The sequence below is a fragment of the Sipha flava genome, unplaced genomic scaffold, assembly GCF_003268045.1.
Source record: "Sipha flava isolate LNK unplaced genomic scaffold, YSA_version1 0_pilon_pilon, whole genome shotgun sequence".
In the NCBI taxonomy this organism is placed as follows: Eukaryota; Metazoa; Arthropoda; class Insecta; order Hemiptera; family Aphididae; genus Sipha; species Sipha flava.
In genome coordinates, this window is record NW_020271713.1 from 3,871,023 (window position 1) to 3,898,873 (window position 27,851).

At 27.3% G+C, this 27,851-nt stretch overlaps 1 protein-coding gene across 12 annotated transcripts in view; it reads left to right on the plus strand.

The window, feature by feature from the left end:
• The first annotated feature begins 915 nt into the window (after positions 1-915).
• Positions 916-27,851, plus strand: part of LOC112683606 (voltage-dependent calcium channel type D subunit alpha-1) — a 45,525-nt gene continuing 18,589 nt past the window's right edge. For 5 of the 12 annotated variants that reach the window (XR_003148651.1, XM_025555393.1, XM_025554739.1 and 2 more), the window contains exons 1-23: positions 917-1,588; positions 9,889-10,238; positions 10,651-10,756; positions 10,841-10,980; positions 11,051-11,139; positions 14,676-14,828; positions 16,250-16,455; positions 16,757-16,860; positions 16,946-17,112; positions 18,104-18,200; positions 18,280-18,425; positions 18,505-18,578; positions 18,685-18,836; positions 18,912-19,122; positions 21,174-21,294; positions 21,898-21,983; positions 22,057-22,172; positions 22,240-22,325; positions 22,395-22,512; positions 23,121-23,250; positions 23,331-23,506; positions 23,559-23,661; positions 25,669-25,776. Coding sequence is in view for 11 of the 12 variants with exons in the window: in XM_025555393.1 (XP_025411178.1) it covers positions 9,967-10,238; positions 10,651-10,756; positions 10,841-10,980; positions 11,051-11,139; positions 14,676-14,828; positions 16,250-16,455; positions 16,757-16,860; positions 16,946-17,112; positions 18,104-18,200; positions 18,280-18,425; positions 18,505-18,578; positions 18,685-18,836; positions 18,912-19,122; positions 21,174-21,294; positions 21,898-21,983; positions 22,057-22,172; positions 22,240-22,325; positions 22,395-22,512; positions 23,121-23,250; positions 23,331-23,506; positions 23,559-23,661; positions 25,669-25,776 (2,961 nt within the window). In the remaining variant the exon portion in view is untranslated. Of the gene's footprint in view, positions 1,589-9,888; positions 10,239-10,650; positions 10,757-10,840; positions 10,981-11,050; positions 11,140-14,675; positions 14,829-16,249; positions 16,456-16,756; positions 16,861-16,945; positions 17,113-18,103; positions 18,201-18,279; positions 18,426-18,504; positions 18,579-18,684; positions 18,837-18,911; positions 19,123-21,173; positions 21,295-21,897; positions 21,984-22,056; positions 22,173-22,239; positions 22,326-22,394; positions 22,513-23,120; positions 23,251-23,330; positions 23,507-23,558; positions 23,662-25,668; positions 25,777-27,735; positions 27,844-27,851 lie in introns of all 12 variants that reach the window. The other 7 variants (XM_025554946.1, XM_025555086.1, XM_025555176.1 and 4 more) reach the window with 4 other exon arrangements.

Below are 27,851 nucleotides of genomic sequence, written 5' to 3' on the forward strand. Positions count from 1 at the left end.
TCGGCGGAGGTAGTAGCGGGCAGAGGTACGCGCGTCAAGGAACACGTCGTCGGCGGCGGCGCGCGCTCGGTATTTTTAAACCGTCCGGTCGGAGTTTATTAATACACGTCGCCGTTTAATTCCCGACACGAGCGCCGGCGGGCCACTTACCGTGGCCGGAGAAGGGATGGGAATGAGAAGAGCGAAAAGGAAAAAGAACCGCGTCCGTTTCCAGACGTGCCGTTCCAGAACGTGGTCGGAGCGACGGAGAGGACGGCGGCGGGTCGGACGTTTCGCGCTTGCGTCAGCGGCGGTCGAGCGGACGCTATACGGGACGGACGGAGGAGACGTCCGAATAGAATTCGGTGCGAACGGGACGCGCGTGCGCGAAAAGCGGTCTCCGGTACTCGTGTGCACGTACGCGCGTGCTAGGTGCGCGCGCCCGCTGGTGCGTGCGTGCGTGCGCGTTTGCGTTTTCTCTCTCGAGGGACGGCGTGCGCGCGTGCGTGCCGCCGTGCACGCTTCGTGACGGTGCACACCGCGCGCGTGCCGACGGACTGCGATCCGGCCGTCTCATCCGGCGGCGTCGGGACCAGAGAGCCCGTGGCAGCGACGGAGGTAAACGGGGCCACCGCTACGCGCGCACACATCAGCACCAACAGCAGCAGCATCAGCGGCAAACGTTCACCCCGCCGTCGCCCGCCGCCGTCTTAACGGCTACCCGATAGTTTTATTTAGAACTTTGCCGCCGCGCACTGTTGCGCGCGTACCGTCCGACCGTTTTTTTTTTTTTTCCCATTCCGCTCTTCTTGTCTTTTCACTCTGCTTCCGAAGAAAATCTTCGTCGTATTTCTCTCTCTCTCTCTCTCTCTCTCTCTTTCTCTCCCTCTCTTTCGACATCTCTCGCGCAAACACGCGCACTCACACACACACACACACACACGCACGCACGCACGCACGCACGCACACACACAAACCGTTAATATATTATTTTATTTTCGTAATATTTTTCATTTCTCCCATCCGTCGCCCGCTCGTTTTTTGACTGATCGCCGTGACTGACGCACTAATTTCTCTCTCTCTCTCTCTCTCTCTCTCGCTTCCTCTTTCGATCGTATTTGTTATTAATAAAATTACGATGAACATATACCGTTCGTTATGACTTATAATATTGTTGTACGCCGAGCGACCACATAGATTTGCGCGCAGCCGTTGACTTTTTCGACACTGCCGTCATTCGTTTTCTGGTGCCGCCGCCACCCGACGGCAGCAGCGGCGACAACGGCGGCCGCGGTGGCGACGACGACGACGACGACGCCGATACAATTATCAGTTTTCCCGCGGCCGTCCCGCGCGCACATTCGAACGCCGCCACCGCTGCCGTGACGCGGACCACCAGCGTACCTTCCACTCGCTTCGGACGTACTTGTCCACCGTCGTCGGCCACCCCATATCGCTTCGTTCCGACAACGCGCACATAACCGTCGCCGTCGTCTCCGACATCACTTTCTCCGTCGTCATCATCTTCGTCCCCGTACGGCTGGACCGATCACTCGACCTTCAACCGAAACTTCACTGCTCAAGCGACACGACGTCCGTCCGAAGCATGGTAGGCTCTCACTTAGTAAATAGTAAAAGCGATCGTATAACAACATAATCATTACGCGTAGTACGCATTGACCGCACGGTAGATCATTGACGAATTAATAATGGCCCGAGGTTTTTTTTTTATTGAATTCGCGTCATTACGATTCAAATATGCAATACCCAAGTCCATACGATCGGACTTGAAAAGTTACTTTTCTGATAAATTCTCCATTTTTTGATATTGTTAACATTATGGCTGTGCAACATTGCACCATTACAGTCCGCGTCGCAATAAGTTATTTTAGTGAAAACACTACATGTCGGTTGTTTCGACTCTCCTTCCGAATGACTTCCGCTGACGTTGCACAATATAATATACTACTACATGTTATACGTTTAAACAGATTAATAACGGTTGTGCAAGCGGCTGCGGAGCGCACTTCTCATTTTTCGGAAAAATCTTACACTTGGTTTCCTCTTATAAAAATGTGCGTACCCCCGACTTTTGTATTTGAGTTCTATGAAATCTTTTAACTCGGAAACTCAGAACTTCCCTTCCGTCTCGTATATAGATACATCTTGAACAGTATCGACGGGACTTAAGAGGTAACGAAGATTAAAAATGTTATTATTCTTATTGTTACAATGTTTACACGGATCGTTGCGTATTAGTTTCCACGAATGGTTTTCATGGTGCACATGCTTTCCCGTGTCAACCGATACGTCGGTGCGGACCTTTGCGCGCGTACTGCACATCACATTACACAACCTTTTAACGGAGATTCGTCCGTCTAAAATGTATCTATAATAACGCGTAATATCACATTGTAGTTGTACATATCATTTGTAGTAGGTATGTATGTACCATACTGATGTAAATGATAAGATATTATTCGAACCAGCGGGCACGTTTGGCCTTTGAACATCGTTTTCCCGCTGGATCTCGCGTCGTAAATACGCCGTGTACAGTTTCCTCGCATACGTCTAAAATAATCGAACAAATGTCACGCGTTTGACATGCAAACCAAACATTGCCACCGGTATATCTGTCAAATTACCTCTGATTGTTGCGAACACGGACCAGCATAAGGTGTCTTCCGAAACTTTTTCAGTCCAACGAAATCGGTAATATCGTATCACTTTTTCAATCGTTCTCTTGTACCATCGATCAACAATCAACTATATAACAAATAACTATCCATCCATGTTTGCCCGTTTTCATTCGCGTATTATATTTCTAACGTCGACCGTTTTCTCCCTCAGCATCGAATATCTCACGCGCGTTCGTAGCCATGACTTAGAGATTTCTTTCTCGATATTGCTAACACCGTTAAATTATATAAAGTCGATATGATAATTAGATGTGTATAATTTATACTATTTACTTATACTAGCTTAATCGATCATATTGCGTTGTTCTCGTTACGTAACCGTTGTTTTTACCTGATGTTTACGGCATATAAATGGCACAAGTGATCTCATTCGTTTTTATCGAATGAATAAACTTGTAACTAATATTATATTCTGTATCTGATGGGATCTGAATTTTAATTTTAATTACTTGGATGTTTATATTTACACCCTTATTTTTACTCTGCTCGTTATCATTAATTATTCATTGAATCGTACTAGAAATTGTTCTTCACGTGTTAATAATATTTTTTTTACAGGTCAACATTGCAACCGTAATTTAATTAGATCACCATGTATACAGTAACACAAAACATGTACTCGATTTTTTTTTAATCAAGTTGTCATTTTTTTTTCTTTTTAACTTGATTTTTTTAAAATACTTCAACTTATTATTATTTTTTTTTTTTTTTGACGTTATTGCAAGTTATAGTTGATGCAATATGCGTTTTTCATTATAATTAATTAAATAATTTTAAATATGAAGACAAAATCTAGGAATATTAATTAATAATGTTGTATTCACTTTTAAGTACATTCCTCATATTTATGAGTTTAAGTAATATGAAATGTACTTGATTAAATTTGAAATGTTTGAATAATAATAATAATAATTTAATTTTAACTTAGCGAAAACGTTCAGCAACATAAATCAATAATATTTGTTTGTATATAATTTATAATTATTATTAAAATGCCCGCTTGTATGTATTTGTATTACGCTTTTTAAAACTTTGATTTGATTGACTGATATATTTCATTAATAAAGTTAAATTAATTAATGAATACCCTGACAAAAGCATATAGTTTATAATACAAAACTAATTAAAACAATAATAATATACAGTAAACAATTTAAAATTCATTAGAACTGTACTATTAATCTGAAATAGTATACAGATATTAAAATATGTTTTCAGTAATATGTAATAATAAAATCATACAAATCATAACTTTATAATACTTTATGAACCTTTATATTTTCGATCTGTCCGTCTGTATGTATATTGCTCATTATGTGACTTAACATTTTTATTTATTTAATTATCTATTCTGATGAAATTTAATTTGAGTAGAGATTATATGATATTCAGAAAATAATTTTTTTAACCTCTTCTTATAGAACGAAATTCATATTCAGTACTATTTTTTTCACTTTCTTTAATGAATATCATCACTTTAGATGGATTTCCTACAATTTCCAACAATTATTTTGATTCCAACACTTTAGTCACGAAATATATACTATGAAAGTTGTTATTTTAAAACTCCCTCCCCAATTTCTAATCAATTGGTGCAAGACTTCTGACAAAAATCCTGATTGTAGTTTTTTATTACTGCTTTCGACAAAAATTACTACAACGAACACTTTAGCAAGAATAGTGCTTGAAACATTTTGAAATAACTCTTTTTCGCTGATTAATAAATAATAGTACAAAGAATACAGAATAGAAACCACAAAACTCTACTATACAAAATTAATTAAAATATTGCGTATCGTTAAATTTGAATTATATTATCGTAATACGTATTATTATATTATTATATAAGTATTATATTATCATATACCAACAGTATATTCATAGTAAAAACTACACATTAATAAAAATAATAGTTATTTATACTTAATATTATAATTTAACTAATATGGCTTCATGTAGACAAAAGACCATTATTTTGTTTTTTTTATTTGAATATTTATACATACGGTCAATAAAACATACACTTCAAATAAAACTACAAGGTAAATTATTCGTGGTCTTGAATATAATATACTTCACTGTAAGAAATGTTGAATATCTTTCAGAAAATAACTTTACGCATGAAGTAGGCCGGCCATTTGGCAGCATGTATTGACATTATAGTTCTAAAAACGATGAATCATCACATTCCAAAACAATTTTGAATTGATATCATTAACCGTTGACGAAGAAACTATATTTAAAAACTTTGAAACCTAATGAAAAATGTTTATCAAGAAACGATTTATATACAATCTCGTAAAAATAAATGTATTCTTAACAATTTTCGAAAGAATAAAATATCTAATAAGATAATTCATGATATATCATGATTATAATTTATAATTTTTTATTCCAGTATACATTTACTGTTTTTGTTAAATTTATGTATGTCATCGATCAATGGTCAAGTAAGCTTTTAAAATGTTTAATAATAATATATTCTGTAGTAGTTAGTGGATGACACTTCAGTTTTTGTTGTATTGCACTTGAGTTTCTTTAAATGATTAATGTATAGCTTCGTTATAATTTAAAATATTGTTATGAATTTAATGAACAAACCAGGATGCTTACATTAGGATATAGGGTGATGATATAATCTTTTCCTCCCATGGGTCTTCTTATGTAGTGGATTGATTTTCCCCTTACTTTATAAACAGAATCTACAGATATAATATATGACCATTAATGTGTCTAGATAATAATAATAGAAGTTTAAATTTAGATCATTTTAGATCATTCTGAATATACACCCAGAAATCAAATGCATTCTTTGTATGCTTATTATGAATATGACAAGTTTATGCTATAATACTCCTAGACTGCCTATTAACAGATATTACATCAGTATAACAGTATAAAATTTAAATAAAAAAAAATCATAGTTTATTATAAATACATAATAATGAATTTGGCAAATTTGTAATTTTTGAAAAGTTTAATGGAAAATTTTTAACAAAAAAAAAATAAAAATATTATAATAATGCATTAATTTTGTGTTTTTAATACATATTTCAATTATAAGAAATCGATTAAATCGATTTTGTCCCAACAAATTCATATAAATCTGTCTCGGCTATCTGTGGCTCACATTATATATCAATCAACATATCTGTTGTATCGGTTTCAGTTATATTTTAGGTAATGACTTTTTCATACAATAAATTCATAAGCTCAATAGTTTTTTGTGAATGATAATATTATCAACCGTTCAAAAACGTTTTCATTATTATTGATAACTGTTCTTGTTCAGTGCTAAATACTTCATAAAACCATTTTTGTATGCTTTTCAGTCAATGGCAAAACTAAAGAAGGCTAGGGGTAGCTTTCTCCCTAAATCATAAATTCTTAACTTTTGTGAGCCATGGACCCCTTTAAAGTATAAAATATAATCATGCTCCCTCCTCAAAAAAAAAATTTATATACCTAATTTTTATTATTATTATTTTTTAATGATACATTTAAGACTATATATTAAACTATTGTGAATATTCATGTTTTCTTATGTTTAAAAGTAAGTCTTAATGTAACATTTGCTGTTGTTTTGATTAAAATATTATCTTGAAATCTAGGATCATATTGGATAGAGCAACGCACATATCGTCCTTAATGTCCAATCGATTTCTGGCTTTAGTTTCCGTATGGATACTGTGTTCAATTGAAATGCTCGTTAGATTGTATTGTCATATAATATTTTACAATAACGGTAACTTTATATGGCATATAATATTATCGTAATCTAAGTTTGATATTAAAAACATTGTTGTCGTTCAAGTGGCAGAATGCGGACTAGATATTTTTATTGTTATCTTAAAAACACAATCGAAACAAAATTATTTTCGAGTAATTTAAAAAAAAACTCACAAAAACTTCATGGACCCCCGAGTAACCATCTACGGACCCCTCAGTTAAAAATCTATTGTCTAAACTTACCTCAGTCGGCCAAATCGTTGTAAAGAAATTGAATGAAAAAAATTAATTTTATCATACAAATTGTACGAGAACGTAAACGATAGAATTAAGTATGTTTGATAATTATTTGATAATTATTAACATTTTAAATGAAACAACAAATGCCAAGTAAAAATTTGATAAATCCAACAGAAATTCAATCAAAACGTTTAATTTCTGTAGATTTTATTGTAAATATTCTGTTTATGAAAAATTTTATGTATAAGATGAAGTTGTTAACTGAGTATCTCGAATCGATTGAACTTAACACAACTGATGCATTAATACTCTAAAATCATTAAATATTATTAATTCTGACGTAGATGTTATGGATAATCTTATAAATAGATCATTTAAGTTTTTGAAGTAATTTAATGTGAATATTGAAAAAGAGTTTATAGTTCATCATAGACGCTGATTTGAATCTAATCGCCTTAATAATAATAGAGATAAAGCTGCTAATATATAATTTAAAAAAATTTATAGGAAATAATATAAATCTATATTAAATTAACTAACTTCACTGATGAAAAATAATTTAGACAGTTGCATTGGTACAATTAAACCTCTATATAATCTGTTCAGTCCCCCTATATCAAAGAATAACTTAACTGAAACTGGAATTCAAGATGCAATGACATTTTTACCCAAACAATTTGTTGTATACCTGTTAAATTTACAGGTTGAATAACAAGTACTTTTCGATATTTGTAAAGAAGTGAAAATTGTCTCAGATATAACTACTATTTCTGAATAAAAAAAAAAAACACGCTTCCTATAGTGAATAGAATGTCTCGTTTACTGTATACAGCTCTAATAATTTTTGCTTGAAATAAGCATTAATTTAGCAAGTTATAGTTGATAAATAATTACTTGAGAACAACCGTTTAAACAGTTTGTGGTTACATTCCTCGGAAAAAAAACATAATAAATAATATAAAGTTAGATATTATTGCTAAGCAATAGTAAATTAAAAAAAAAAAAAATGTATACTTAATACCTGTTTTATCAATTTCTTTATGTGTTATAAGTTCATCCTCCAAAAATCATTTTTAATTTTGAATAAATAACAGTTTTACATTTTAATATTGACTTAAGAATACTGACAATATAGTACAATTAAAAAATAAATCATATTTTATAAGTTTATGCATTCATATTCTTTTTAATAATTGACCAAATGAATTTGGTTTCCCACTAAAATAATTACTTCGCTAAGCTCTTGTTTTCAGTTATATCGATTTCATTTTAAAATATGTGAACCTAATTTAGATTTGTATCTATACTATTGTCCGTATAGTTAGGATATTTTTATTGATCTTGGTAATCAATCGAGACCTGGAAAATCTAATATATTATATAGACATACTTTATGTGACTTATACCTATAAACTGCCAATAAACAATATATTTGCAAAATGGTTTAATGACTATAGAATACTACTCTCCATTTTACTATTACACATATTACATTTAAATAAAAATAGTTGGCAATTGTAGTTTAACAAATCTGTTTACATTATTAAAATAAAGAATTACAAGCAAAAATGTATTTACAAAAAAATAAAAAAAATAAAAAAAAATTGGAGTTCGCTAGTTCGCTGAAACAAACTATAATCTAATAATATTTGTTTTCAGTATTTATTAATAGATTTTAAATATTTAAATAGCCAACATGGTAGCAATGTTCACTTATTATGTTTAAGAATATTTCACGTGTAATATTTTGTTGTTTTAAAACTAAAAATAATGAATCATTCCACGAATGATTAAGCTGAGCTATTTATTGTTGAATGATTCATAAGTGTTGAGATTCTCTTCTTCATTTTCTTTCTTTAATTAATTCTTTCTCTAGTTTAGTAAATATTTTTCAATAGGTATTTTTAATATTTTATTTAAATAATATTTCAAGTTTCTATAGGTATATAAATAATATACACAATATATCCATTTAATATGTTTAATTTCTTTGATTAATTATAAATACATACCTTCGATTAAATTAACATAGTCTTACTGATATGAATTTAAATCTTCTATTGATTATTTGTTATTAATATCGTACATTTTTATTTTTAAACTCTTTTTTTGATTTTTTTTTATTTCTTAATAAGAAAAAAAATGTAATCAGCATTATTTTTAATTCGAAAAATTATCAATAATTTTGATCACAGAATGTGTTAGAAAATAATGTTAAAATTCTATATAAATATCAAATATACAATAGTTATATAAATATAATTTTTTATCAAAATTTAATATTAACATTAATTATGTTCATATTGTATGTAAAAAAGCGTATCTAATTAGTAATTAAATGTAATAGAACAAACGAATAATTTCTGACATATTCATGTGGTAATTTGTCTCATTTATTTTTATGTCAAAAACACGAAGAGAACATTATTTAACTATAATATTTTTGAATACGCATTCACAATAAAAATAATACATTTAAAATAAAAACAGTTCTTAAAACACTCAATTTCAGTACAAACAAATACTTTTTTTCTCAAAATCTGATAAATCAATAGTATTCTACAGACTTATTTTCCCAAGTGTATGTAAATATATATACACTCCGTATTTATTCAGCCACGTGAGTCTTTCAAGTTAACCTTTTATAAATTCACTCAAATTATAATTATTTATGATGGTTACACAATTCATTGATTCTGACAATTTTAAGTTTATTTTAAAATTTACCGTCTATTCAGTGTGTTAGGATATTTATTTGTCCCTGTAGGAAATCATAAGTTCTACATAATTACAGATATATTAAAATTAATTATTTGTATTATCATCCCGAAAAATTATACTTCAATAGCATTACACTAAAAAATGTTTAGTTGGGTTTTTTAGGTACATTTTTTTTTGGTATTTGATGATAAACCAAAAATATATATTTCCTAGAAATTTTACTGAATTTATTAACTTATGTTTTTATCAATAAACGAAAAGTAAATAAATAACTTAACAAATATAAATTAGATAATGCCTAATAATCTTGAAAACTTAAAAGAGTTTAACTCAATCACTCAATGAATTGAAAAAATGAATTAATTATTATTTATTATTTTGTAATGTTACGAAGTTGTTAACTTAAATAAGGTTTATAAAATATACAAATCATCATATTTTAACTACAATTACTACTATAGAGATTCTCAATGATAGAAAATCTTTTTCGTACTAATAATATTTAATTTTATATTTTCAGGTAAAACTGTAGAATATGATTTTAGTGAGGTGATCATTATTCTCCGTCTTTATCGAAATAAATGTTTGAAAAAAAAATATGAGTGTTGTAAATAACAACAATGCCGATCCTAATGTGGTGTCTACTAACAATAACAACAACAATGCGAACGCTAATAGCAACAGCAATAACACCAACAACAACGCAAACAACAGTAATCCGGCAAATAACACAAATCAGACCAAGCAGGTAGTAAAAAGACCCATCCGAAGGCCAGGAAAACAGCTTCCCGACAGACCGCAAAGAGCATTATGTTGCCTAACTCTCAAAAATCCATTGCGAAAATTATGCATCGGCGTGATAGAATGGAAGTATCCTTTTTTACAAATTAATTTGTAATTTGTATTTTTATTAGTTTTGCAAGTATTAAACATAAAATGTTCCTATAAATAAACATATGAATATATTAATGTAGATACTAAAATATTAACGGTAGAACAGTGTTATATGAACGGATTGTATCAAGTACAACAGTTATGATTTCAAAGATAATTTAAACCGGCATAATTAAAAATGGAATTCGAATATCAAGAAATCGCTCCAACACATTTTTTTACAAATTCTCTAATAATAATCTAAAACTATTTTTCGACTGAATTCGTTCAAAAAAATATTCAATGTCATACAATCATGTTCTTCCACAATGCTTACAGTAACAAATTCCAGGTTAGAGTACATTATATAAGTTTCCCGTTTACTATATTCCTTAACAAACGCACTCAGACCATTCGAATACTTAATTTTAATGACCATCTTTGCTAATTGTATTGCTCTCGCAGTGTACACACCATACCCATGCAACGATTCGAACACAATAAATGGATATTTAGTAAGTAAAACATATTTTTGTCTAAATAACAACACCTTTCTACAAACTAAACAATGTTGTTTACAAATACGCTACGATTTTTAGGACAGAATTGAACGCGTGTTTTTAGTTATATTTACAGTAGAATGCATAATGAAAATTATAGCGTATGGGTTTGTTGCCCATCCAGGGGCGTACTTAAGAAACGGTTGGAACTTCTTGGATTTCACTATTGTTTTAATGGGGTAATTTGAATGTTAATAACCATTCTTATACATATTTTGTACTCATGTATGTTTAATTATTATTTTATAGAGCCATAAGTATAATCAATGGATTCGATGTAAAAGCCCTACGAGCTTTTCGAGTTTTAAGACCACTAAGATTAGTATCAGGAGTGCCAAGTAAGACATATTAATTGAATAAATAGCATTTATATATTTCATATTTTGCTTAAGATATTTCACTACAATTATTTTTCGATATTAAATGAAACTTTTACATGAAAATGTTTAATTTAAATCATTGAATTATAAAAACGGTATTAAGCAATGACTAATGTAATATATTAATAAATAGTATGTTATACAACATATATGATATTGTATTATAGTACGAGTATCTTATCTTATATATTTGTAACCCATTTGAGATTACATTTATTTTATGATGAGGTACATTTGTATTAGAAAAAAAAGTTTACGCTAGTAATAAAAACCATCCCTCCTCTAAAAGTTTTAAGACCTTTTAGTTCCGACCGCGTCCAATTATTATGGATGCAAATGCACCGTTTTTGATGATGATTTAGTGTCTAAAAGTTGTATCAAAAATAAAAAAATTGAAAAAGGATGATTATTTATAATTATATATTATATTATATATAATATATTATATTATATATAATATATTATATTATATATTATATATTATTTATAAAAAATATTGCTATATTCCATATTTCAAATTTAAGATCTTAATTTTCAATTTTATTTTTGTGGGAAGTTATAATTGGTATAACTAATTAATTAATTATGATGAATATTTTTTTTTTAGATTTTAAGTAGAGCTTGATTTTAATGTTAAGAATAAAACAAATATAAAAAATAAGTATTTCGGTTCCAATGGCTGTGTTAAAAACATTCCATCACTCATACGTAAGAGTGAATTCATTTAATTTTAATGTATAATATACATATACCATTGTATAAATATAAATATACATTTTGCACTAACAGTACTACCTATTTACAAGGAAAAAATTATCGATTAGAAAAACCCAGTAAATTTAAATAAAAAATTCACCTTTCAATTTGATCAAAGTAATATATGTTTGTGTGTATGTTATAAACATACATTTCTAATAGAATCTTAATACTCGAAACCATTTTTCCATCGCTTTGAAAAAACTTTGAACTTGTTTTCTATCAGTTTTTAAAAACAATAAATAAACATTATTTTAATAATAATCCTATTATAACTAAATCATAAATAAATATACAGTATAACATAATTTAATATATTATATAAAGTTAAAAAATCCAAACATTTTCAACCGTTCTTGATCATATTTTTTAGATTTCTTTTTTTAAATTCATAAATTTAAATGAATGATGAAAGAAAGATAATAAAATAATAATGTCAATAACAATTTAAAAGCAATAATAATTATAATAATAATAATAATACATATAAATAAAATAAATTATTTATTTAGAAAATTATTGGGACGCCCACATCAGAGTCTACTTATGTTTGAACGATCGTTAAATTTGTCACGTTGAGGACCATTTATCTTGCACAGCTGACCGAAGAATTTTACCGATGAATATACATGTATACATATGTATTTTGAATTCTGTGTGTAGTTTGTGTACATTTGGTAAAAAACCAGAATATCCGTTCTTGATGTTACAAGCAAATAATCAAAAATCAAAATCAAAGTACATCCGATCATTAAATATTTAAATTCGTTAATTTCGTTGCTATAAATGTTATAATTTTATTATTACAATTTTTAAATTTAATTATGTTAGAAGAAAAAATCTCATTTCCGATGAACATTTAAAACATCGGAAGCTTTCACAGCTTGTATCGACAGAATGCTTCCGTTAACATAAATAATATTGAAATAGCTAACGCATTAAGGGTTTTAGTGTCGATTGTTCAATCTAATTTATGTCCTAATAAACTTCTTCAAAATTTAATAGAGCCAAAGTACTTTGCACCAAATATTTCATTAGAATTGCACTTAATTTTGTTAACTTTGACAGTTACCGTGGCCAGAGTTGAAAGAACTTAAATGAAACCTAAACTAATTAAGACGTATTTACGGTCAGTGGGTCAATTTGACAATAATGATCAACTGAGTGGATTATCCAACGCAAGTATAGCTACATTGTAAGCAATTAAATCCTAATTGAGACGACAGTTAAACGCAGAAGAGGTTGTAAAATATTTGGCCTGAGTCAAAACAAGAAAAATCATCTTTCAGTGACTTAAAATATACGAGGACAACATTCTTCTGTTAAAATATTGTTTCCAGATCAAACTACTGGGTTTCATTTAAATAAATTGTGTGAACTTAAATAATTATTTAATTAAATTTAATTTAATTGACCCAATCGGGTCAAAAATACAAAATTAAAAAAAAAGTTAGCAAAAGTTCTTACGTTTTCTCTAATTAAAATTTTTCAAAGCATACTCCATAGCATACCGCATTATTTTTATCCTTACTTTTAACGATTCTTCATTTTGAAACGATTAAACAACGTCGTTTTCTATTAAATAACTTTTTTACCTTTTACTTTTTTATGAGCTTTTCGTGGGTAAAATTTATTGTTCTGAGGTTTGAAGTCGTTTTTCCTCCCATATCCATAGCCCTTGGTATAAAAATACATTTTACTTTAACACAAAAGTTACTAATCATGCGATCAACCCCCCCCCCCCACAATAAAATTATGAAGGCTATAAATGAATTAAAAATCGATTTATTTATATGACCAATTATCGACTTATTTAATGTGTAATATTTTTCATAATGTTAACTCACAGCTATTAGTGAATTATACAATTTGACAATTGTATTTTCGTTTTGTATTATTATTTAGGGCGAACGATTTTTATGATTTATATAATATTTATTATTGGGTCTGGTCCCTTTATAACTAAAATGAATAAAATTGAGTTTTGCACAAGTTTATTGTTTAAAACCTTGTTTTAATTTTTAAATATTATTAAAAGAAAATACTTTTTTTTTATTAAATTTTTATTTAGATTATAATCAACAAGTTATTAATAAAAATATTTCACTAAGTAACTATTATTTCACATTAAAAAAAAAAAAAAAAAAAGAAATGAATAAAAAATAATGTAATAACAGGGAGTGTGTTTTATACACAGCACGAGGTGGCAAAAATATTTAAGAACCCACGTCTGGCCCTGACCATACTGGTCATCTTTTACGTGCTGACACTCATTGTGAATATAATAAAATCATGTTATATTCATGTAGAAACATGTGACGGTTAAGTTAGTTGATGTATCTGGAAAAATAATTTTAAGTATTTTTTACACAGCTCCAAATAACAGAAATTTGGATGTCACTGACTTAAACTATTCAAAATAAACGCTAAAATTCAAATATTAAAAAAAATGTCATAGATTATTTATTTATTTAATCGTATTATTTAAGATTTAAAAATACTTTGTACTATATTCCGTAATTATTATTATGTATACGTGGAATAAATTAAATAAGACACAAAAAACTATTCCACATTATCTTATTATGTTATATTATTTTATTTTGATTGAAATTCGTTTAATATGATTCGTGATAGCTTTAACTGTGTAAACAATTAAAAATGTAAAAAATATAATTTTCACGATTCAAATATTCTAACAACACTAATATATGTTGTACTTTTTTTAAAATTTACAGGTTTACAAGTCGTATTAAATTCCATTTTACGAGCTATGGTACCTCTTCTACACATTGCACTTTTAGTTATATTTGTGATTATCATATATGCAATTATCGGACTAGAACTGTTCTCTGGAACTTTGCACACTACCTGCTGGGAAAATGATACAAGTAAAACATTATTTAAACTAAATGTATTTAATTTATTTAGGTGTTATCATGTGTGTAATATCAGGTACCTATATAAGTACATCACATGATAGCATAAGTTTTGTTTGTCTTTATTTTAATTTAACATGAACGAATTGAATATTGACATATTACCCACTCGGTTTTTTTAATGTTTAACAAGAATTATGATCGTAATACCCAAATTAAAGTCTAACACAATATTTTGCTTAACATCATATATTCCAACATGAGATGTAAACATTAAACTTTACCGTTGGTCGTTTGTGTCCTCATAATTACGTCTTTGTTTTCGACATCGTAAATCCATCCTTATTATGATCATAATCCAAGATACATACTTTTATTTGTTTATCTTTCAAGAATATAATCTGTTATAATTATGCATGACCTATATCCAAAACTACTTAGAAACTCTTTCCACTAGCATCTCTAAGCTCTATTATTAATACAAGTGTATAAATTGCTATAGAAAAATAATGGGTTGAAAGACTTTTCACAGGTGTGTCGATTACATTATAATTAATCGGTATTAAGTAGCAAAAATAATTACCCACTTACCAATTTATCATACAATGTAATTATACGTAGGCTGTTCGAAATGTAATGATATAAACGTCATACAGAAAAAAAATATTTTTTTTTATCATTCATGTTCACATTTTATTTTCCAAATTAAATCTCTCGGTAATAATATATTTTTTTCCATCGTTCTTGCTACTTTTTAAATACAAACACCAGGCATTCTTTCTCAAGTTATTTGCATCGTGCTTCCACAACTATGATTATCTCTAGATTGCTATTGATTTTCCGACTACAGACCAAAAACTTGATCTCAGGGAATAGCCAGAAATCACATGGGGCAAAATTTGGACTATATGGAGGATGGGGTATAGTTTTTATGCCATGAGTATTAAAATAATCCGGGTCTTGATCAGTCATCAAAATAGGAGGCCCGTGTGCGATAATTAAATAGGCCCTTTCCTAGGATTTATTTTTGTTGTAGGTCTTATTTATAAGTATCAATTTTTTTAGGTTTTAAAACACGTGTCACATCAGTTAGTGTATGATATATGTGTATAAATCAAATAAAATACCTACAACTGTTGTATATTATATTTCTTTTTTTTTTTTAATGAGAAACTTGATGAACATGTACATGAAAAAATATTGTATATAATACACGATGAACAATATTTTATAGAAATACTTTTAAGTTGAAATTAGTTTGTTATTATATAACCGTACAGTACAAATCCAATAATTAAACTAATTCTACATTTTGACCTTGTCGTAGATTTATTAATATTTCTTTTATACAAAATGACATACGATAACACCTATCGATGCATAGTTGCACACAGTATATAACATAGTTTAATGGAACTTGTCTTCTGTCGCAGTGATGGATGATCCTCATCCATGTGATGAAGGTGATTACGGCGAAATCAGTGGATTCAATTGCGCTACTCTCATTGGTAATTATTCATGCCACGGTCACTGGGATGGGCCGAATTCAGGAATAACTAACTTTGACAATTTCGGTTTGTCTATGTTAACGGTTTTCCAGTGTATTACACTTGAAGGATGGACGGACGTTTTATACAGTGTAAATACAATACTAACTCTTGAATTAATAATTAAAAAATAGTTATAAATGTATTACATAAGCTTCTTGAAAAAATGAATTACATTATTAAGATATTTTTTCAATTGAGACTTGATTGTCATCCTATATAAATAATAAATATATGTATTTTCCTCTATTTATAATATGATAACTTATACAAAATGTGATTTATATTAATTTCCATTCATAAATAGTTCGTAAAATTTAAATTTTCATTGCGTGACATTTATACTAGGAATATTGAAGTAGAATAATTTTTAATTTATTTTTATATGCTTAGATTGAAGATTCATTAGGAAGTTCATGGCAATGGATTTATTTTGTTTCAATGGTCATCCTAGGAGCATTTTTCGTTATGAATCTAATTCTTGGTGTGTTGAGCGGGTATGTAATTTTTTTTCTTTAAGCTATACCTCATATAATAGGCAATATATAATTATTATATTAATCGTTCTTAACCCTATTGTAGAGAATTTTCTAAAGAAAGAGAAAAGGCAAAAGCTAGAGGAGATTTTCAGAAACTTCGTGAAAAACAACAACTTGAAGAAGATTTGAGAGGTTATTTAGATTGGATAACACAAGCAGAAGATATTGAACCTGACGGAGATGAAAAAGATGAATCTTCTAATCAACAAAGTGAGTAATTATTTTTAAATATTTATCTATTAGTTATCTATTATAGTAAGTTTTTATAGGTATCGGTATCTTTTTTACTATAAATCCATAAAAAGGATTCTTGGATATCGATGTACATTTTCAATAAACTACGTAAACAAGTATTAATAAAATGAACAATGTACATTCTAATACCTACTAAGAATTATGATTTAACATGTAATTATTAGATATTAATAAAATATATACGTCACAAACATGGAAATAATGAAAAATGAAAATGAAAAAAAAACGAATGCAACACGATGAAAATTATTGTAAACGTTAACCATATTAAAACAATATAAAAGTTGTATATAGTTATGTTGTACACTCCCATTATTAATTACTCGATAAATTATAATCTTAAAAGTTATAATTATTACCGAGCGTAAAGATCACATAATCATAGTGGGGATTTAAATATTGAATTAACACATTATTACCATAGATAATAATATATTTTATTGTTTATGATTATTTTAACCATTAAATATAGTCTTATACATGTGTATATGATTGTGTACATTATTTAACCTATAATAATATCATGAATGTTATGAAATGGATTAATGATTAATAACATTTGTGATGAATCTGAAAAAATTCTGAAAAAAATATAAAATTAAAAAAAAATTGTAATAAATATGCCAACAATACAGATAATTCACGGGTTTTAGGTACTGACCAAGTAGGTTTTACAACTATCCATTTTAATTTATAACTACCCGTTAGCGCAAGCTTTGATTTTAAGTATCAATATCTGATTTAAAGTAAATTATATTATCAAGAAATATATGAATTTTTTCATGGATATAATCAAAATATTATTATTTTAATAAATCCTATATTCGTTATTGTGTAAATTAAAATTAATAAATTATTAATTTTCTGATAGCATTAAATCGAATAATATTTATTGTGACAAATAATGAATTCGTAATTTCAATACTATTATTTTGAATTATTTTAGATAATAATGTAAATGAAAATAAATCGACGAATGTGGAACGTGATGAAGTGGATCAAAGTAAATCGTGGTGGAAAAAAAAGCGGAAAAATTTTGACAAGTTCCGTATATTTTTTACAATTTGGTGATCTCATCAAACGATTTGTCGATTATAAAACTATTGATTTGCATATTTTTAGAATTAATCGCAGGGCTAGACGAGCTTGTCGAAAAGCTGTGAAGTCGCAAGCTTTTTATTGGTTGATTATTATTTTAGTGTTCTTGAACACCGGTGTTTTAGCAACAGAACATTATAAACAACCACAATGGTTAGATGATTTTCAAGGTGCGTGTGATCAAATTACGGATAATAAGTTGTGTTATTATATTATTTGATTTTTTACTAATTCTTTTTTTTTTTTCAGAAATAACAAATGTATTTTTCATTACACTTTTTACTTTGGAAATGTTGTTAAAAATGTATAGCCTCGGAATACAGGTAGGTCGTGTTGGACAACGAACTACGCACTAAACTTAATTTAAGTGTACTGATTGTTCTAATTATCGAAACCTGTATTAATGAATTAATATATGTTTGCCTCCAGGGATATTTTGTTTCGCTTTTCAATCGATTCGACTGTTTCGTAGTAATCGGAAGTATAACCGAAACGATTTTAACGCGAACGGCATTAATGTTACCACTCGGAGTATCAGTGTTACGTTGTGTTCGGCTACTCAGGGTTTTTAAAGTTACTAAGTAATATTAGACTGCAACCTATTTGATGTTCTGAACGGAACACTTCATGGCATGATGTTATTTCTGTGATTCAAGGTACTGGAGGTCGCTTTCAAATTTAGTCGCCTCGTTGCTCAATTCGATACAATCCATTGCTTCTTTGCTGCTTTTACTATTTCTTTTCATCGTCATATTTGCACTGCTGGGGATGCAAGTATTCGGTGGAAAATTTAATTTTGAAGCCACAGATTACAAGCCACGTAGTAATTTTGATACATTTTGGCAGAGTTTACTAACTGTATTTCAAGTAAGTGGTTGTTAATGAAATAATCATAATGGGTCGCATATAAGTTATAATATGAATTGCAATGCCCATCATATATACTGGTTGAATATTTATTCATTAGTGCCTTAAGGTTATTTTTCCATGAACCTATCCTAACATGTTCGTATATGACGTACAGTTTTATTTTACTAACGACTAATAGCATAACGATGTACAAAATCAGTATAATCTCACCCTGATTTATTAAAATGATCTTATTCTCAACTTTTGTTCTAAGTCTCAATAAACCAATAATATTTTTTATAGTATGATATTATTTCCTGTTGTCAAAAATAATATATATTTAATTAGTAAATACACAAAATATCAAATACCTATTATCTTATTTATGAGTAAACTTATTTTTAATTTTTAAGTTCAAAACGTCAACATGTACATTTAATAATTAACATAATAATATTTAATCGATATAATAATAATAATAATAATAGTTTATTAACGCCCATATAGAGCAATTGAGTTTCAGCATATTTTACAAAAATTATAAATATAAGTTATAATGATAATGATGATAATAATAAATAATAAATAATAATATCTAATAGTAGTATTTAATTTTAATTACTTATTTCTATGTTTGTATATTTTAAAAACTAACAATTATATATAATTTTAATTATCTACAATTACTTATTTATATTAGAGTTGTACATAATACAGTTTGGTGATTTTCTATTTGAAACTTAGACATAAAAGCCGAAGTTTAGATTCTTCATCAAAATTAAAATCGAAATTAAATTCATTACAGTTTCGAAGCATACGACATAAAGGTCCATTAAAACAATATAGTTGTGAGTGGAATGGCTCATTGAAAGTTAATTTAGATCTTGAGTAAAAAGTAGGGACCAACCAATCTATTTCCCCCAAAATTTCAGGACATTTAATTTGATTATTTAATATTTTGTAAATAAAAGAGATATCAAAAAATTTTCTTCTGGAAGACAGGGTGTATAAACCTAAATTTGACGCAAGTTCATCAATTGTACAATGAATAGCAAATTTATTTGACAAATATCTTAAAAAGTAGGATTGTATTTTATTTAAACTATTTATATGACCAGATTGCGATGGGTTCCATAATATGGACCCATACTCAATATTTGATCGAACTAGCGAACAATACAAAGTTCTGAGACATTGAATATTATTGAAGTTCCAACATTGTCTCCTAATAAACCCTAACATGCGCATCGCTTTATTATGAATATATGATATATGTTCAGAAAATGTAAGATCAGATGATAGTATGATACCTAAGTCTTTGATAGAAGAGACTATTTTGATTTTATGATTGTCTAATGAATAATTATGTAAAATCGGTTTATTTTTCCTGGTAAATGAAATTTGTGCACATTTATTTACATTAATTTTTAAGTGGTTTTCTTTACACCAATTAGAGAAACGATGAAACTCTTCTTGTAGTCTAACACAATCATCTATTGAATTTATTGTTAGGTATAATTTTAAATCATCAGCGAATAGAGAAAATTTACAATATCGGAATATACTTTTAACGTCATTCATTAAGTTCATATGAACTTAAACTCATTAACAATTATTGTTTACATATCCATTGAATATTTGTACAGGCACTGGTGATATTATGGTCTTTCAAAAATATTCCTAATAGAATTTTTTTTTTTTCTATTGTTGTTAAAAATTTTTAAGTTTGTATTTACATAGATATTGAATAATATACAATAAAAGTTATAAAATAAAAGGTCCGAAGAGAAAATAATTAAACATCCTAAGAACTGAAGAGAAAAAGTACGCATTGTTAAAAAAATAAATGTTGTCTAGCTACTAAATCAAGTTCTAAAAAAAATGTGATCAGTTTTTCAATCTGCTTAATACAAATACATTTTAAATTATAATTTAAATTACGTTTAAATTATAATAATTATGTCGGTATATTTGAGATATACATTTGATAATAGGATACTAACTATAGACTTATCTTAATATTTGTCGATTCACGTTTTTAAACATTAATTTCATGTTTTTTTTTTCAGATATTGACCGGTGAGGATTGGAATGTTGTGATGTATAATGGAATAAACGCTTACAACGGTGTGTCATCACCAGGGATTTTAGCTTGCATCTACTTTATTATATTGTTTATCTGCGGTAACTGTATCCTTTATCAAACTTATATTATTAATGGTAGTTTTGTTTACACACATTGAAATAATCATCTAAGAATCAATTATATTAATTTTAACGTTCAATACGTAAATCATGTACTCGTATACTAAATATATCTTATTTAAATAACTACATAAAAAATTCACGTATTCAAAATCAAAATCTACCGTGACTTCTAAAATCTAACCTTAATAATATAAAGTATAATTTAACGATTAAACTATTATTACGACTACTTCTTAGACTAAATGACTATACAATAATCGTGTGAGTCATATTTTTAATAACTAATTAAATACTATTATTCTGTGTTTTACTAGTGTTTTTTATACTTACTACTCCGAGTATCTAAATAAAATTACTTTAATTTGCTAATTCATACAACTCATATTGATTTTTCATTCCTAAAATTATTTTTTTATTTATAACTTTTTATTAATATATTAATTTAATTTTAATTAATGTTTAATTTACTCACCAATATATTTATCGGTGCGTTTAAAAATATTAAGCCTCCAATTGAAATTTAAAAACAACAATATGCGTATTCATTTTTTTTCGATATTCAACCTTATCCATTAAATCAATTAGATATTCTTTTAAACGTTTTCTTGGCTATCGCTGTGGATAATTTAGCTGATGCCGAGTCTTTAACTGCTATAGATAAAGAAGAAGAAGTGAGTTACTGAATAAATGTATCGGTTTACAGAATAAATTATGTTAATAATTTTTTTAATTTGTTACACTTAGCAACCGGAAACCAAACAAAAATCTCGAAGTAATAGCCAAACGAGAGAAAGGGAAAATGAATATCAAGGTGAAAACTCTGAAGGAATATCTGTCGAAGAAGAACTTTCAGACCAAAGGTAAGTATTTAAATTAGTAAGCATTGTTTTCTGTTTAAATCTAATAAATTTGGGGTATTTTACACAGTTCGTCAAGAAAAGATTACGAAAGTGACAGTAACATTAAAATCAATCTTGAAGAAGGATCTGATTTTGAACCAAATAATAACCAAGGTTAGACTATAAAGTTATAATTATTAACTTTTTTGTAAAATTTATTATAATAATATGAATTTGACTTAGAAGATGAAGAAAATGAAGAAGGTCGTGCTCGTCGGATGTCGGAACTCAACAATGCGAATAAAGGGATGCCGCCAATTCCTCAGGCTTCATCGTTTTTCATATTTTCCCCAACTAATAGGCGAGTAACTTGAGTCCTCATTTTATTTATTTCATTCACTATATTTATAAATATAATCATTAACAATCAATAAATATCAAAACTACCTAAGTATTGAAAAATCAAAAATGGAAGTTATAATGACTTACATATAATTATTAAAAACAGTATGTTTAATATTTATTTATTTATTTTGTTAAATATATTGTCATAATACGTATAGTACAAGCCCCTATATATTATAGCTAAGCTTGATTTCAATAAATGATGAATAAAAACTGTACATTGATTATTAATGAAAAATCTTTAAGAATGTGTACAGTACTGAAATAAAATTATAATATCGAGTAATATAACAATAATTGGTTTTATAGTAAAAATTACGATCTAGGAGAGGAAAATATACTCATATATAATAACTTTAGTCTTATTTTCATAAACCATTTTCTCCAGAATTTATTCAAATTTTCATTATTAAATTCGCACTACGTTTAAAATAAAAACTAAACTGCAATAAAAACAAATTTATAAGTGTATTATTTATTAGTTAAAATTATAATGTAATCTATATACCTACTTCAGAACATTCACTTTGTAAAATTAATAAATATTTTTGTAAATATTTCTAGGGTTCGAACGTTCTGCCATTGGTTTTGCAACCATACTTACTTTAGTAATTTTTTATTAGTATGTATAATGGTTTCTTCGGCTTTATTAGCTGCAGAAGATCCGTTAAAAGCAGATTCGGATAGAAACAACGTAAGTCGAAATATTTACCTTTTCGAAACAATTGATATTCTATTTATAGTTGTAATAAATAACTATTATCTTTTTCATAGGTTTTAAAAAAATTCGATCATTTCTTCACGGCAGTTTTCACTTTTGAGATAATTTTTAAAATCATTTCTTATGGTTTTGTAATGCACGATGGAGCATTCTGTCGATCGTTTTTCAATCTATTGGATCTTTTAGTAGTTGCTGTCTCGCTGTTGACAGTTTTTTCTAAAATGGCAAGGTTTGTTGTTGTATGATTTATATGAACAGTATATACTATTTAAAAATGGCAGTACTCAAAATTTTAGCGCGGGACCAATGTCATTAGTAAAAGTCTTAAGAGTTCTGCGAGTACTCAGACCTTTACGTGCTATAAATAGAGCAAAAGGATTAAAAGTAAGTACATATGTAAAAAATTATTATGAATTTTTAGGTGTTAATGAATATACATAATATATATTATTAAAAGCCATTTTATTATTTTGTTATTAATTCATTATATTTGAACAAGCATATATTTAATAAATATATTTAACATGACAATTATGAGTGGACAATAATATAGTATAATATAGTATATTATATATTATATAATAAAATAATAACTTCAATATTTATACATAAAATATACTGTATTATAATAATATATTTGACTGACAAAATAATGAAACAACAATAATAAAAATATATATATAACTTTATGATGTACCTTGTTGCATGTGATTACTAGGGTTGGGCGATTGTTAATTTTGACAGTCGATTATCGATTGTTGAAAAATAATCGATTATCATAATTACAGATTAGATTCAAAATGTATTAGATATATTAGTTATATGAGGGTAGCTCTTAAAAAATTCTCTTGATATAAGCATTTTTCAATTAAATATTATGAATAGTTAAATTGATGTATTTGATTCTTCAAACATGTAAAATTGTTTAAACTATTAATAATCAAATCTATCATTTCAATATTGATATATTGCATAATAACACGAATATTTGCAAGTATGACTTACACTTATAATAAATAAATAGTTGTTCAGAGTTCTGTTTAAAATTATTCGAATGATTAATGCACCATATATTAATTTATATTTATATTTAATTTTAATTAAACTACTAAAATCAAATATTTTTAAAATAAAAATTAGGTTAAATCTCTTTCACACATTTTGAAATAAACAACATTGTTCTCTATTTGTTCCCATGTGTTATCGATGAATACACAATGATTACACAATACTCGTTCGTTAAAATGTTAAATTAATCGTAACTCTTCAATATGAAGAAATTAAATACTAAACTTATATCACTAGGCATTAGCTGTGATATTATTTAAATAACACAGAATCACACCGCACTAGAACCTACACTATAATGTTACGAAAATAAATATAAAGCTCTTACAAAAAAAAAAAAACAGCTCAGTGATTATTTAGTTTATAAATATATGCAACTGGAAATTCTAATTTAATAAAAAAATTTTTTTACATTTTTAGTATAAACACTAATCATGAATAATAATTATAAAACTTTGGTATGTATTTATGTGTAAATGTCACCATTAAATTAATAATTGTAATTTTTCATTTGTTAAAATGACGAGTATATTTTAATATAAATATATGTATATCCATAGTTTTTACGAGTTATTGGTATGTATTTTATCGACGGAACGAATGAGTACATCATTTCGATCAAAAATACATATTATATACTATTTTACTTTTATTATTATAATAATACCAATAAAATATCTATAATATGACTTTGTATCATTGATATTAAAACTAAGACTCTGTGCAGTTATTTTATGTTAAAAATATTATTAATTTACCTTAAATTCTAATCATATGATGAATTTAAACATTAGTAAATTCATTATGAATTCAATGCTGTCCTCGGTATACTTATATTTTAATTTCTTACTATGAAAAAGTATAAGTAGAGAGATATTTTGTTTGGTATTCAATTTTCTTTTCAATAAAGTATACATTTATTTTCAATTAATTGTACCTTATGCAGTGATTTGAATATAATGTCGGTCATACTGATGTATCATTTTTATGGAATTAATACTTTATTCTTTCATTAAAATAAGTCAATATTTTTGTAGATAAAATTATAAATTATTCATTAATTTAAGCGACAAAATTGTTCTAGTTTTGTTATGATGATCTTTGTGTCCGTGAATACTATTTCTCAAGAAATGTATACGGTTTTTTTTATACAATCATCTGTAATTACAAATAATATAAGCTATATTTTGATAGCTTAACTTAATAATACTTACAATTATTTTTAATCGTTTGAAAAATGTAAAATATACCTGAATTAGCTGTCTTGAGTTGTATTAATTATCTTAAAACACAATAAAAAATAAAACTATACCAAATGTTTAGCATGTAGTGCAGTGTGTCATTGTTGCGGTCAAAACAATCGGAAATATAGTGCTGGTAACTTGCCTTCTTCAATTCATGTTTGCTGTAATTGGAGTACAATTATTTAAGGTACGAGCCGTACCCGGATGTGGGTTTCTCATAAATGTCTTGTTATCCCTTAATATCCTATTTTCTTTATCTTATGACATTTTCCTGAAAGACGAACTTAACTGAAATAACTCATCAATTTAATAATTAACGTAATATTTTGTAACATTAACAATATCCTAACAATTAATTATGCGTTTTTAATATTTATTCGACTGTCAATTTGTATGATTCCAAAGGAAATATATTATTTGTAATAGAATTGATAATATGTTTTATATAGTTATATTCACGCAAAAACACACACACACACGGGTATATATATATATACATATATATATATATTTACAACGTTAATCAGTGGCACACGCAGGGAGGAATTAAGGGGTTAAAGGGGTTGTAACCCCCCCTTCGACATTTTTTCCGATATCTAGGTAAAAATTTACAAAATTTACAATTTTTAAATATGAAGAGTATTGAATACCTAGTATCATTGATTATAAAATAGTCTATTCTATTATCAATGATATTATTTAAGTCAAAATATGTAAAGAATTTGCATAATTTTGTTAATTGTAAAATGTATTATATTTTTACCTTGACCTCCCCCCAAAAAAAAAATTCTGTGTGCGCCACTGACGTTAATATTAATTATTTATTTTATCTACACGATATTAAATCATAATTAAAACATATTTTACTAGTTCTTTGAAAACTTTTAAAATATATACTAATTTTTGGTTGTTCATTGTTTCTTGAATAGACTTCGGATGATAATAGTTTTAGAAAAATATAAGTGTTAATATAGTAAGTAGGTTATCATTATTTATGTATATTTATTAGCGAATAATAATTTTATATTATTATCTAGTTAATGTGATAAAAATTGTAAAATGTTAAGTTTATTTATTAGTATGTGTAAATTCTTAAGTTATTTAAAATATGATAATATACCTGTTGCATACATATATATATATATATATATATGTTTGCATATATCTGTTGTATTATGGTAATATAAACAGTTGGTCATACGTCATACGTATGTGTATATGTGGTTGCTTTATTTAGGCTATTTTTTAGATTAGTTCAAAAATTTATTAATATAACAATGCTATAAGTCGTTACTGAGTGTTATGGTAATACATACGAGTACATTAATATTAATATAGTATAAATAGATATATATTAATATATACGAATTTACAATATTAATATATGTATAATTACAAACGTATTGTTTGTAATTATAAAATAGAAAAATATGTTGATGTAAGCATAAAATAGGCTATAACTCATGCAATAAATTTTCATATTCTATTTAGTTCTATAGGTATTATTTTTTAAAATCCTTTAGTAGTTATTATTACTATTATTATTATTTTTGTTATGATAATATTACATAAATTTAATGAAAACTAAGATGTTACTATATTATATTTTAGAATCGATTTATATTTCATTTAGAAATATCAGTTTTTGTTCAAAAACCGTAATTAAATGTTAGAAAGCATTGTAAAAACAATATTTATACGGAATTTAATAGGAATGCGTTTAGTGGTTTAAAATCTACAATAAAATTAGATTTAAATAATTATAATTACAGTTGTGTGTAATAATTTTAGATTAACCCTTTTTCAATTTTTTTTAAAAAAAATATTCTACCTAAATAGATTTATATTGACTTTTAGTTTATTTTTTGTTTACTTTTTACTTTTCTTTATATTTTAAAATAATACTAAGTGAATGTTATTTATGGATTCGAAATAATATTTATTTGGATCATATTTATATACTAAAAATTAATATCTTAAATTTTATATAAATCTTAAATAAATAGAACTAATTGTAGTGTCTAGTAATTATCAATACATTTTTTCAGAAAAATTTATCTTCTATTATACTAAAGAATATCAACACCACCTAGGAAAAATCTAGTCTTTTTATTTTTATATTTTATATAGTATTAATTTTTTATAGTATGTAGTGAAATGCGTGATAGTTGCAATTAAGACCATCGGAAATATCATGCTGGTTACATATTTACTCCAATTCATGTTTGCTGTCATAGGAGTTCAGCTTTTTAAGGTAATTTT